A 15,282-nucleotide genomic window follows, 5' to 3' on the forward strand; every position below is an offset into this window, starting at 1 on the left:
CTCATTCATTCAAATATGAACAGTATTCATTCAAATACTGTTTACCAGATGAACTGGGAATAAAATAATGAACAAAACTGAGCTCCTACTCACAAGAAGTTAGCAATCTGGTAGACCCTTACATCCTTACCCAGAATGTATTAATTTATGCATAGAATTATGCAAAATAGTAAATAAGTTCATAAATAAATAATTATTCTTAAAAGAATGATACTAAGTGGCTTAATTTTCTAGTGTGCATAGCAATATTTAGGTGTTTTAAGTCAACCTGTTAGAATAGGGAGGATGACAAATGCCAGGGACATCTATTATTTTATCAAACGTTTATTAATAGGCACTAGGAGTACCAAATGGAGTAGGCATCATTCCGACCCTAAGGAAGCTCTGATGACGGCTAAGGGAGAAACACAGGAATGACTATAACTATATAATACCATATAGTGTGAAAAAGAAGAGAACAGGTTGCACTGGAAACAAAAAAGAAGGCTTCTTCTGAAAACACATTATAAAATTAACTTTACTTCCTAGGAATGACTTAGATAAGAACAGCATCTCTGAAGAAACAGCCATAACAAGTGCTTTTGTACAGAAACATACAGACCTGTTCATTTTATAAGCTCTAAAAACTTTGCCTTATTATAAGGCAAATAAATGTCTAATAGCATATTTCAGGAAAACAAAATTTCCAGAGGTTGTTAAAATGAAATTTTGGTACTTCAAAGCATTATCTTTTCTGGAGAGTTTATTTGTGTAACACTTTTGCTGTTATGATGCTGAAAACATGTTTGAATATCCAGGTCAGAGAGCTATCTTAACTCATGTGAAACATGAACCCCCTCTCTAGAACCCTGTCAAAAGGCCATCTACCTTACGTTTTCATGCCTGGCAATCACAGTGTCGTGAGCCAGCTCTACTTGGGAGCCTCTGTAATCATTAGAAAGCTCTTCTAGATTCCGTGCTCCTCAAGGAAAAGACTGTGCCATTTCTATTTATAATTACACCATCTCACACCCTGCAGTTTTCTCCTATTCAAATTGTCTCCCATGGCTCTGTAGCGTTTTAGATATTAGAATATAGCTATCATGTAGATCTTATCTTTTCTAAGCTATTTATATCAAAGTTTTTTCATCTTCATACAACACAGTAAAGTCCCATCACCTTTTTACTAATCACTGACTAAAATATTTTGGAGCTAAATATAGTATTGTAGCATCATCTGATGAGTGCAGAGTAGGATGATTCTATCACTCTTATTTTAGTTATTATAAATATAGCTTATAGCCTTAGCACTGTTGATTTATATGAAGCTTACTCTTTTTTTTTTTTTTTTTTTTGCAACATATAGGACCAAGAGCTAATTTTTAATTATTAGAAAGATTCTACCATTCAATAAGCAAAAGATGAACTTCTCAATAAAGCTTATTCTTAACTTAAATTTCCAAATCGGTTATCCCAGCTAGTAAGTTTGGGTATATTCATTAATAGTCTAGTACTCCAGTTTCAGCACTGATGTCTCCCCTGAGACATCTCCTCATTAGGAGCTTGACCCTTCTAATGCACTTGCCTATTAGACATTTCTTCTCGGCTAGAATTAAATACCTTAAACTAAATGTGTCCCAAACCCAATTATTTTTTCCCATTCTTTATAATTCTCTTCTAGATTATCTCTAATTAGAAATTGCCTAAACTAAAAAATTGAGAGTCATCATAACATCTTTAGCCCCCAACATCCTGTTTGGTCATGTCTGTGAATTTCACACCACAGTTCTCAACTCCATCTTCTCTTCTTCCCTGTCTTAATACTTTCTTCCCTGTACTGTTCTTTCTTCCCTGTACTATTGCACAGCCTCCTAATCTCTGTTCCTAAATCTAGTCTTGTGCAGGTACTTCTGCCACTTGCTAGCTCTGTGAACGTGGGGAAATTATTTAACCTCACTGTGCCTCCATTTTCTTATTTGTAAATCTAGTTACCTAGTACCTTTTTCATAGGGATTATTGTGAGGTTTAATGAGTCTAAGTACTTAGAATAGTCCCTGATAGATAGTGAGAAGTTATTATCCCCCCTTAAATCTGTCCTTTATACCTATACTTTTATAATGGTAAATGATATAAAGTGAAAATCTGTCACTCTCCTGCATTTACAAAAACATCCACAGGGTTCATTTCCTCAATGGCAGTTGTACCTTTGTCCATTTGTGAACCTATTTTAGAATCTGACATTTTCAGAAAAAGGCAAATATTCCTCAATTTTCTACAGTAGCACATTCTGGATTCTTCTGAAGCCCATGTACTTTACTCATTAAGGTTCTGTGGCACAGTAACAAATGTTCAATAGACTTTTGTCGAATGTATATATAAAACTGTATTCTCCTTTGCATGGCATATCCCTCCGCCTTCATGACCAGGCCCCTTTCTGCCTTTTTAGCCTCCTTTCATGGCTTGCAATTTCACACTTTACATTCCAGTACTAAGCTGCTTGTAGTTTCCCCTGTACAACTGGTGTCTCATTCTTCTGTGTCTTCGATCTTCTTGTCTTACTTATATATTTGTACTTTAAGATTTATCTCTTCTGGCCCTGGCTAGTGGCTCAGTGGATAGAGTTTCAGCCTGGTGTATGGATGTTCCAGGTTCAATTTCCGGTCAGGGCACACAGGAGAAGCGACCATCTGCTTCCCTCCCCTTCTCTCTCCCCCTTCTCTACCTCTTCCCTTCCCACAGCCAGTGGCTCAATTGGTTTGAAAGTGGCCAGTTACTAAGGATAGCTCAACTGGTCTGAGTGTATCAGCCTCAGGTGCTAAAATAATAGCTCAGTACTCAAGCATCGGCCCCAGACAGGGTTGCAGGGTAGATACCAGTCGCGGCTCATGCTGATGTCTGCTTCACTCTCTCCCCTCCTCTCACCTTAAAAGAATGATCTCTTCCAATGAGTTTTACTTATTCTTTTCACCCTCCTTACCGCTCATCACCTCACACCATCCTACAGGTGTAAATAATCATTTCTAATATTCCTATTATGAATTAAAATGAACTGTTAAGGTTTCTTTCTTCTTTGAATTATAAGGGCCAGGGACTTGTGCCTTTGGGCCTTGTATCCAGAGCACCTGTCACTCAGTAAACTGAATGAACGTCAACTACCCAATACTTGCCTTCCTCCACTCCCTTTATCCCTTACTGCTTACATCTTGTCACTACTCTGTTCAAGAGCCTTAAGAGGCTCCCTTCTTTCTACCAGATAAAATTTTAGGTTCTTTGTGTGATACAAAGGGTTCTTTGTCATTTATTTCCTTCCCTCCTTTCCAGACTTATTTACTACCAGATCCTTACATGCACAAAGTTTACATGTTAGAGAACTCTGGTACTTGTGTTACAAACACTGGGTAACCCTGATTCTTATCTTGGTGTCATTGCATATGTTATTTCTTCTGCTTAGAATATATATTTCTCCTTTTCCCTATGTACCAAGATTTCCTTTTCTTTTATGAGACTTAATTTAAGCATCACCTCTGGGAACCTTTTCCTGATGCTAAAACTAGGCTAGTTTCTCAAGCCCGATGTGTATGACTTTAATATATAATTCTAACATAGCATTCTTACCCACTGATACATTGTGAAAATCTAGAAAACAGGATTGCTTTCATCTCTGGTTTTTCTAGCTAGTTTATAACTTAGTACCTAGTAGATACTAATCATTAAATGTTTGAATGAGCAAGTATATATGAAATTTATCTTGAAGATATGTGACATTTTAACTTTTGGTATGATTTACTGGTATCGTACATCAAGTTTAGAGTATACATTAAATAATTTTATGTTTGAGCAGTTTATTTGATTCTCCAAGAATTTTTTATTTTTAGATATTAAAAAATATTTTACAAACTGGCTTAGAAAAATAAAATACATTTCTGATTCTATGTTGATAATTTAATAATTAGTATTTAGTTTCTTTCTCTTGTTTCCACACATTCCAGGCCTACTGTGTAACAGAACCTGGAGCAGGCTCTGATGTAGCTGGTATAAAGACCAAAGCAGAAAAGAAGGGAAATGAGTATATTATTAATGGTCAGAAGATGTGGATAACCAATGGAGGAAAAGCTAATTGGTATGTTATTTAAAACATCCCTGTATATTGTTTCTTAATTACTCTATATTCAACATCCCTGTATTTTGTTTCTTAATTACTTTATATTCAGAATCTCACCATGTTCTTTCCTTCATTTTGAAACCAGTTTTATTCATAGAACTTATAGAAGGTTCATAAAAGATGATAACTAGTTCAGTGGTTTTCAAAAGCTATGTTTAAGCCCTGAGCTGTGTCTTCAAATTAATTCTCAGAAGTTTAATTTGTAAAATAAAATAAAAGCATCTGCTCTGGTTGACTCGATTGGAAAAGCGAGCAGGCCACCTCTGCCTTGCTGTGTCCTCTCCGTACTCTGCACCAGCGCAGCTTTGGAGCCATTTCCCTAAGACTGAGGAGGAAAGAAAAGCATTGACAGTACAGTTCTCTGATTCTGAGCAATAAGCAGTGGCCATCTGAAAACTCAAGTTATCTTTCAGAGAAGGCAGAATTTTACTTTTTAATAAAATCTAAATGGTCCAAATATGTAGGTCCAAAAATAATGACATGCAGTTCAACAAAGTCATAAAATTACTTGTGTAAATCTAAATTGTTGAAGGAAACTATATTTTATAGTATTATTTGTGGGGGAAAAAGGTAAAAGTTTATTTAATAAGTAAGTATAGGTTTAGTAGGAATCAAGGAATCAATAGTGTGGTGTATCTGTCTTTAAAAAACTAATGTAATTTCTTGCTGAAGTAATAGAAAAATAGCATCAACGAGAGGAGGGAAATAGTTAACCAGGGGTCCCCAAACTTTTTACATAGGGGGCCAGTTCTCTGTCCCTCAGACCGTTGGAGGGCTGGAGTATAAAAAAAACTATGAACAAATCCCTACTGCACATATCTTATTTTTAAGTAAAAAAACAAAACGGGAACAAATACAATATTTAAAATAAAGAACAAGTAAATTTAAATCAACAAACTGACCAGTATTTCAATGGGAACTATGCTCCTCTCACTGACCACCAATGAAACAGGTGCCCCTTCCAGAAGTGCGGTGGGGGCCGGATAAATGGCCTCAGGGGGCCGCATGTGGCCCGCAGGCCGTAGTTTGGGGACCCCTGTAGTTAACAGTTCTAGGCAACACACTTTTTAGACATACATTGGCAGAATGGAATAAATTCAGAATCAAATAAGAGTCCTGCATTAGGAGGAGTCTACAATACATGTCATATGAAGAGTAAAGGAATTACATTTGATTATTTTGGAAGAATTTTGAAAAATTTAAAATAATGTAACAAAAAGAAGAGTGGTCTTGCACTTTTGCTTCAGGAAACTAGTTTAGAATTAATGGGTAAAAGTTAGAAAAATGCAGAATTCATCTCAACATTAAGACAAGCTTTCCAACAACAGTGCTGTCCAGTGTGTTTTAAGTTGTTAAGAAAATAATATTTTTACCCATAACTATAAGTATATTAAGTAGAGACTTCCTAGAGCAAGGACTTTTTTGATGATTGGAATAATAAACTAAGTGGACTATTTTCCCTCATCTGCAAAATATGAGTCAATGTGTCTGTGTGCTCTACAGTCTAGTTTTCTGGCAACTAGAACACTATTCCTGGGAATGAGCTTACTAGGAAGTCATCTGTTTTGTTTTAAAGATGTCAATCAATCCCTTTTGGGATATCTAATATTATAGACATCATTATCTCTAAGTCATCATAATATCAGCAAGTAATTAAAAAGTAGAGAAACTTGAAATTTAACGAGTAGAAAGAAATCTAACCATCCAATTAAAAGTGTTCATAAATTTTTAAAACCTCATTAAAAACAACTCTTCAGGTAGTAAGACAAACTAGATAATATATGAAACTAAAATCAATTTTTACTGTTTATTACTATTAAGTAAAACGGTAGAGTGAAGGATAATTTATCAGTTTTAAACATAGAAAGTAAATTTGTTTTTTAAGGAATTTTTAGAAAATTCTCTCATATACGGGTATTTAGAACATGGCATACATGAATATTTGCCTTTTCGTGTTTCATTTTAACTTCTTTCTGGGATTAATTCTTTTAGAGGAAAAAGGCCGAAAATATTCATAATAATTCAGCTAAAACAAAAGCACTGCTGGATAACGAGGACAGTGTTCAGAACACAGGGTCTCTCTCATATTCTCCCTCTTCCCGGGCAGTTCTGTCTGCCCTCCTTGTCCATGTCGCTTGTCCTTAAAGAAATGAACTAGTCATGGGAAAGAAAAGTTGCCAATTCCAACATGTACGTACTTTCTTTTTATATTACATGATTTTGGTATAAGGAATTTTTACTTGCAACTCATATTACTAAAAGAAGATAACACCGTATTAATTAATAAGTAGACCTGGCTTGAAATGCTAGCTTTGCCACATCATAAGTATGTGACTTGGGCAAGCTTTTAAACCTCTCTGAATCTTCATTTTCTCATGTGGAAAAGGGGGTAATATTGGAATTGTTAGGAGGATTAACTGAGATAGCAGTCAGCATGTATTATTTGCTAATATTATCTTTATCAAAATGTATGTATATATTATACTAGGTATTTTTTGTTGGCTCGTTCTGATCCGGATCCCAAGGCTTCTGCTAGTAAAGCCTTTACTGGATTTATTGTGGAAGCAGACACCCCCGGCATACAGATTGGAAGAAAGGTAAAGTGTATATTTATCAGTACTTAAGGCCTCAAATATTATTTTAACTAAAAATTTCAAAATTACCATTTCAGTTTCATTTAATGAAAATGTTTTTATTTAACTAGAATAAAAATAAAGCTGTGTTTTGATGTTATGAGGTAAAATCGTCTGTATATTGCTGGAGATCTTAAGGTGAGAATAATCATTTCGGGTCATTATTTGAAAGAATGACCATTCATGGTGCTAGTGTGTGTAGAATGGTAATAACAGCTGTGAGTGATCATGAAGCAGAAATCAAGCTTTTATTCATAAACCCTGCCCAGTAATGGAGTTTTAGATATTTCAAAAGACTTTCCCACTCTTTTTTCTTTCCTTACAGGAACCTGTCAGGTAGGATAGGTAGCATTTATGCCCATTTTATGGATTAAAACACTATGATATAAACTGATAATGCAACACTAAGATAAAAATATGTGTCTGAAAAAGTTTGGAAATGGCCAAGAGCCTTGAATTTGGGAAGGCAAGAAAAATTTTATTTAAATAAGAAAAAGTAATTTAACATTTTTGAGAAGTATTATAATCTGTGCAAAGATAATTTATCAGTAGCATTTTAGGTAGACTAAACAAGAGGGAATATGAACAGAGGGAAAGGGATGATAGGATGGGATAATCCTGGAGGGAAGGGGGAGGGCGCTGCGGGGAGGGGAACAAGGGAGATGTTGAGGGGAAGAGGGGGATGCATTTGGGGGGACACTAGAATCTATGTAAACACAATAAATTAAAATCAATAAAATAATTTATATATAAATAAGAATGCAAAACCAGTCATTAAATAGTAAATTCACAAAATTATACAGCTAAAGACCCCATGAAATTTTATGTATGATATAACCCAATTATCATTTTTTTCTCATGCTTACAAAGACCACAGAAGGATTTCTTGTTTGATGAAAATCATCCAACTCTAGAATATTTTACACTACTACTTAAATATATGAAGTAATATTATTAGTAGTAATATTAAAAATTATGTAACAGCAATAAAGGGAAAAACATGCAAATAATATTACTACTTCATAAAGTGAATTTTGTAAATTGTATAATATGAAGTCTCTGTTGGAAAATTTGCTATGGTATATCCTGAAACACATTCTCTTCAAAAAGGAAGGATAATGGCATGCATACAGGACATCTATAAGAAGATTCACTGTACGAGCAACACCTTGGATTATAGCGGAGGGGTGTCAGCAGACTGCCTGTGGACCAAATTCAACTCGTTGCTTGTTTTTATAAATAAGGTTTTATTAGAACACAGCCAGATCCATTTATTTACCTATTTGCTAAGATAGATTACATAGACCCTGATGCTCCACAAAGCTTAAAATTTTGACTATCTGGCCTTCTTCAGAAAAGATCTGTCAACCCTAATTTAGCAGGTTAATCCCTTGATGTATTTTAATAGTTTTTACTCAGTATACTAAAATATTTATATAAAATATGGAACAAATTATCTTGTGAAGTCCCTTAGCTTTCAGATTAATTTGATGGTCTAATTTCAGCACTCACATATTAAGAACAAAATACAAAAATCTAATAACTAGCAATTTTGATGGTAACAAAGTAGAGTGGCAGTATAATATATAACTTCCTTTTGTAACTCAGAACAACATATTAAAATAATTCTAACAAAATTTGCTTAAGACATGACATTAAACCAAATGCTTTAAATATATCTCAATTGTGAAATAATCAGGGTCCTATAGACCAGCCCTAACTTCATTTTTATCAATGGCTACATACTACATTATTTTATGGGTATAACATTTTATTTCCTTGTTGATAGGTATGTAAACTACTTCCAACATTTTGGTATGCAATGTTGTAATAAATATCCTGAACATACACATTTGTGTATATGTAATATTTATATAAATATTCTTAATATATATGAATATTATATATCATTAATATCTATATCATTATATATAAAATACATATAATGACCTAGTGTATGTATGTTTTATATACATAGTAATATGTACTAAATGTACTTAGAATGTATATACATACATTTATACAAGTCATGATTTCTGTAGGATATAGATCTGGAAGTGAAGTTGTTGGGATAAAAGAATATCTTATTTGAAATCTTTATACATACTAAATTACCCTGCAAAAACAGATGTGTCAATTTCACCTAATAACAGTGTATAAGAATGTCTTTTTCTTCCCATTTTCCAATTCTAGTTATTTTTAAAATAAAGTATTTATCATGATATTAAAAAAAAGAATTTAAATTTAATAAAACAAAGAGGAAAAGAAATGAAGTCATTAAAGTAGTCCTAGTGAAAGCTAACGAAGCATAATTTGTGGTTATAACTATGAGAACAGGAAGAGGAGACTCAATTTTACAACTGTAAAAAAATTTTTGCAAAATGAATTTGTAAAAGAGAAATCTATTCATGACCACATGATGTCTCTATCTAAAGCAAAGAAGAAATTAGGGAACTTAATTGAATTACTAAAGGTTACATGAATATATTTTCTTCCTCCCAAATGAAGAAAAGTACAGATTATCTGGTCAGATATTAGACTAAGGGTGGCATTATCTGAACTGGAAAGGCCAATTTGAATTGACTGAGTTATGCAAACTTCTAAACCAGTAATGTATATTTGTATAGTACTGTCTTAAAAGCCGTCAGAATCAGTCTGTTTACTGAACATTGAAACTGTGATCTAAGTGAAATGATTTACTCTGGGTTACATATTTAGAGGTACAGTTGAGCTCAGTACTAAGGTATCAAAGGAATTTGCCCACTGCAGTTTCTGACACTATATTCTATATTTTCTCTTAAGAGTAAATATTAAAGGTGGACTGTACTTTACAAATGAAAGTATAATGAGATTGTTATACAATACAAAATATAAGTACTAAGCATTAACATGCTTCCTCCAAGCAATTGGTTTGTTTTATTTATATTTTATTCATGTTTCTTTTTCAGGGATGGTTGCTAGGAAATTGAGAGCTAAATTTATGGCCATCTTAAGAAAGTGTAAAGGACCTAGCAGCTTATACCTTTTTAAGTAGTAAACCCACTTCTAATTTTATCTGGTTATATCTAGTCTATTTTCTTTTTTCCCCAATTTTCTCCATTTAAAAAAGCCTCTGATTCAATAAATATTTGTTGCTGAGTTGATACTATCTGCTAGGCACTATTTTAGGTATTGGGAGACTGTATGGATCAAAACAGACATAAAGCCTGCACTCTGGCAGCTTCCTGTCTAGTGAGAGAGACATAATTATATTGTCTGTAATTAAACCTTCTTATATCTTGTTTCTGAAACATTGGGCATTTTACAAATGTATGAAATTTGGTGATTTTCAAAATGTTTTTTGTTTTAGAAAATATATGGCTTAAGATGAGTCCACAAAGCTTTTTAGTTTTAAACATTCTGATATTTGGGATAATTCTGGGAAGCAGAGTATAAAGAGTGCTTTATAGTTTTCTCATTATATCTGAGTGAGGTCTAAGATACTAGAGTTGATTGATTTATAAAGACAAAATAAGAGATGTTGGTTTATTTTTCTGTCAAATTATATATTATTGTTACCATATTTTTGAGCCTGGAGCAAACTATTAATATTAAAACAAGCAAATTAAAGAATTTGTTTACAGCTCTATGTTCCCATAGCCCACACTTCTCATGCTGCTTATTAAAAACAAGATTGATTTTTTTTTTCTGTAAGGAGAGAGGTCACAATGTCTTTAACCTATTCCCAAATAATTCAAATACTGCTAATAGTTATACACTCATACTCAACACAGAATTAAAGCAAATATAGCAAAATGGTAACAGTTGGTGAATCTTGGTAAAGACTATATAGGTATTCATTATACGACTCTAACTCTTCTGTTGGTTTGAATATTTTCAAGACAAAAGGTTGAGTGAATGTAGCTACTTTGGCAGTTTTTTATAAAGTTAAATACACACTGACCACATACTTAGCATTCTGATGTATTTATCCAAGAGAAATGAAAAAACACCTATATGTGAATGCTTATAGCAGCTTAATTTATAATTGATAGAGACTAGGGGGAGGAAATATCCATCCACTAGTGAACGGATAATGGATATGTGGTACATCCATATAGTAGAATACTACTCGGCAGTAAAAAAGAAATGAATTACTGACCAGCAGCAAGTTGAATCTCAAAAGCACTATGAAAAATGGAAACTGAGACACAGAAGGCTGAACTTATTCTACTTACGTGACATTCTGGAAAAGGAAAAATTCTAGGGACAGAGATCAGATCAGTGGTTGCTTGGAGTTGAGATATAGTAAGAGAATTGATTAAAAAGGGATTCAAGAGGACTTTTAGGGGTACTGAAATCTGTATCTTAACTGTAGTGATGGTTACACATAACATTTATCAGAACTATTAGAAATGTATATGAAAACGGTGAATTTTTTTACATATAAATTCTACCTTAGTTAAGAAACCTAATTTTAAGAAACGGTTGAAAGAAAACAAATTCAACTTTTACCCAGTATGTTACTTAGCTAGCTGTGTTAAAGTAAAATTAAATGTCCCAAATCAGATTGTTTGCTAAATGCTTTTCCTGACATTCACATTAAAAATAAAAAATAAAAATAAATAAAAAAGATAGCCTTCAGTGCACAGTCTCCCTCCCGGTAACCTGCAGGTGCCTTTCCCTCCCCCTCCACCTCTCTTCTTCTTCCGCCAGGCACTTTTCCCTTGCTTCTCTTGTTCTCCGTTCTGAGGCACCCAGGAGACTTGCAACCATGGGAGCAGTGGGCAGCGACAGCTGTTCCGGGGCTAGCCACCTGTCTCCAAGGTCCTTGTACTCTGACTTTCTTCCGCATGGCCAATAAATTCTTTCTTCACTTGCTTAAAAAAAAAAAGATAGCTTTCATCTTTCTTCACTTGTTTAAAAAAAAAAGATAGCTTTCAAACATATAATGAAATTTGTCTTTGTAGGTAATATATATATATGTGTAAACCTTTAGACAAGTGTTGGTTTCAAAGTTTGTAAAACATTGTTTTCAATCAGGGATTGACACTATTTTTTATATTGGTCCAGATTGTAAATACTTTAGATTTTTAGGGCTATATGGTCTCTCTCACAGCTACTAAATTCTACCATTGTGGCAAGAAAATAACCATAGATAATATATAAATAAGTGTAATTATATTCCAATAAAAAGTAAATTTTACAAAATAGACATTGCAGACCATAGGTTGTTGACCTTTGTTTTGTATAGTGCAGCAAGTAATAAAACAGTGGTTAAAGCAAAAATTCATGCTAACTCAAAAAATGTTCCTTGTATATATATTGTTTTTTCTACTAGGAGTTAAATATGGGCCAGCGGTGTTCAGATACAAGAGGAATTGTCTTTGAAGATGTGAAAGTGCCTAAAGAAAATGTTTTAATTGGTGAGGGAGCTGGTTTCAAAATTGCAATGGGAGCTTTTGATAGAACTAGACCTCCAGTAAGTAATATGACTTGATAATCTTTATAGGAGCTTATTTTTTACATTGAGTAGTTTTACTTTAACATTGTATGCTTGGAATGTATTTCCTTTTTAATATCTACTTCTTTTATTAAGGCTGGAGAGATGGGTTTTTTTTATTTTTTAGGATGTTTCAATTCTTTTGTTGCTTGCTACAGAAATTATTTTAGCAAATACAAAATTACTGAAGTTGCTGCTAGGTTTATGAAGCAGTTTAATTGTTCCTGCTGATATGTACTCATTTCCTCTTGCCTCACTCATTAGGAATATTTTCCCTAAGAAGCGTTCCTTTATTAAAACTGAAGGAATGATTTGTCTCTAGCTATGATCCTGTACCTCACAATGCCTTCCATTAAGGTTAAATCATAAATAATATAAATTTAAATACTGGTGTTCTTCTCCCACCCCCACCCAACAATCTCTTATTCCTTTAAACAGTAAGTCATCTTTCTGTATAATCCTAAATTTAGAATCTTAGGCAAATAACCATTATACTGTGTGTTTGAAAAGTAGCATGAACTTTTGCTTTGTAAAATGTTACAACACTAGGTAGCAGCTGGTGCTGTGGGATTAGCACGGAGAGCTTTGGATGAAGCTACCAAGTATGCCCTGGATAGAAAAACTTTTGGAAGGCTGCTTATAGAGGTAATTTTAATATGTGCTTGCTTTGCTCAAATATAAATAAAAGGTCTACCGGAAAGTTCTGTCCGTTTCTATCACAACAAGTTTCGACACATAAACACATGTTTATTTGGCTCATGTGTGCCTCTCTATTTTTATCACTTAATGTATACATACTGACGTAGCAAATTAACTAAAACAAAGTTGATTCATGTTAGTCTTATGTGTGAAGTGATAGTGTACCCATGGCTACTGATAAAGTTCATTTACGCCACTGTATTGTATACAAATTTCAACAAGGAAGAAATGCTACAGAAGCATGTAGAAATTTATTTAAAGTGGTGAAGGTACAGTTTCTGATAGGATATGCAGAAGATGGTTAGAAAAATTCAAAACAGGTGATTTCGACCTTTCTGATAAGTCACGTTCTGGGCGACCGTCTTTAATCGATGACGATGTTGTTAAGACCATGTTGGAGCAAGATCCTTTTCTGACAACATCGGAGATCGCAGAAAGACTTAATTCAGCTCAGCAAACCATTTCGGACCATATTCGGAAGATAGGATTGGTGTGGAAATATTCAAGACGGGTGCCACATGAATTAAGTCAGAACAATTTGGATGATCGAGTCGTCATATGTACATCTCTGCTTGCTCGGAACAAAATCGAGCCCTTCTTGAACTGGATGATAATGGGATGAAAAGTGGATTACCTACGAAAACATCGTAAGGAAAAGGGCATATTGTGAACCCGGAAAACCTAGCCCTTCCACCTCTAAGCCAAATTTGACTCTGAATAAGAGAATGTTGTGTATATGGTGGGACATTCGAGGACCAATACATTATGAGCTTTTAAAACTGAACGAAAAGCTCAATTCGGAGAAGTATTGTCAACAACTGGATAATTTAAAGACAGCAGTCCAAGAAAAGAGGCCGGTGATGTTCAATAGGAAGAACATCATACTGCATTATGATAATGCCAGGCCACATGCTGCTTTGGGGACTCATCAAAAAATTGCAGAACTAGGCTGGGAAATTCTGTCACATCCACCATATTCCATGGACTTAGCACCCTGTTATTATCACTTGTTTTTGTCCTTACAAAATTTTTTGAAGGGCAAAAAATTCAAAAATGAAGAAGATATCAACAAGCATGATTCAGATTTTCGCATCAAAAGATAAAACATTTTTCAAAAATGGGATATACAAATTGCCCTCATGCTGGCAAGAAATCAATAATAATGGCAATTATATTATTTAATAAAGTTTATTGACGGTAAGAAAAATTTGTATTTTGTTTTATTCCAAAAACAGAACTCTCCGGTAGACTTTTTACATTCATTTTCATCTAAATATTTGAAAATTATGTTTTAAGTATAAACTATTTCTGCTAGAAGATAATGTGATCTATCAGGATGAGTTTCAAGAATAGATTTTTTTGGCCCTGGCCAGTTGGCTCAGTGGTAGAGTGTTGGCCCAGCTTGTGGAAGTCCCAGGTTCGATTCTCAGCCAGGGCACACAGGAGAATCGCCCATATGCTTCTACACCCTTCCCCCCTCCTTTCTCTCTATCTCTCTCTTCCCTTCCCCCTCTCCTTCCTCTCTGTCTCTCTCTTCCCCTCCCGCAGCCAAGGCTCCATTGGAGCAAAGTTGGCCCGGGCGCTGGGGATGGCTCCATGGCCTCTGCCTCAGGTGCTAGAATGGCTCCAGCTGAGACTAAGCAATGCCCCAGATAGGCAGAGCATCGCCCTCTGGTGGGCATGCCAGGTGGATCCCAGTCAGGCGCATATGGGAGTCTGTCTGACTGCCTCCCCACTTCTAACTTCGGAAAAAATACCAAAAAAATAAAAAAAGGAATAAATTTTTTTGGCCCTGGCCAGGTGATTCAGTGGCTAAAGCATGGTCCTGGCATATCAAGGTCACAGGTTCAGTCCCTAGACTGGGCACATACGAGAAGCAACCAGTGAGTACACAACTAAATGGAACTAAGTAGAACAACAAGTTGATGCTTCTCTCTCTCTCTCTCTCTCTCTCTCTCTCTCTCTCTCTCTTTATCTCTCAGTGGAAAAATTTTTTTAAAAAGGACTAGATTTTCTTTAGACTCTGCCACTAACTATTGTCTGCTCAGGGAGTAAAGTTAATTAAGAAGAGGAAAAAAACATCCAGTATTTACTGAGTTTCTGTTGTATACCTGACAGCATGCCATACATATTTAAGTACGTATATTGTTTAATTCTCCCTGTGCTTGCTTACCCTTCTTTTGGTAGTACTATAATCTCCATTTAATATTGGGAAACTTGTGCCTGACCAGGTGGTGGCGCAATGGATAGAGTGTCAACCTGGGACTCTGAGGACATGGGTTCAAAACCCCAAGGTCATCGGCTTAAGTGTAGGCTCACCAATTAGA

At 34.6% G+C, this 15,282-nt stretch overlaps 1 protein-coding gene across 1 annotated transcript in view; it reads left to right on the top strand.

Annotated features, from left to right (window-relative positions):
• ACADM (acyl-CoA dehydrogenase medium chain) overlaps positions 1–15,282 on the top strand; it is a 43,594-nt gene that overhangs the window by 20,671 nt on the left and 7,641 nt on the right. The window contains exons 7-10 of the mRNA XM_066376582.1: positions 3,969–4,099; positions 6,630–6,738; positions 12,095–12,235; positions 12,806–12,901. Coding sequence (XP_066232679.1) covers positions 3,969–4,099; positions 6,630–6,738; positions 12,095–12,235; positions 12,806–12,901 — 477 coding nt within the window. The remainder of the gene's footprint in view (positions 1–3,968; positions 4,100–6,629; positions 6,739–12,094; positions 12,236–12,805; positions 12,902–15,282) is intronic.

Source organism: Saccopteryx leptura, chromosome 3 (assembly GCF_036850995.1).
Source record: "Saccopteryx leptura isolate mSacLep1 chromosome 3, mSacLep1_pri_phased_curated, whole genome shotgun sequence".
Lineage (NCBI taxonomy): Eukaryota > Metazoa > Chordata > Mammalia > Chiroptera > Emballonuridae > Saccopteryx > Saccopteryx leptura.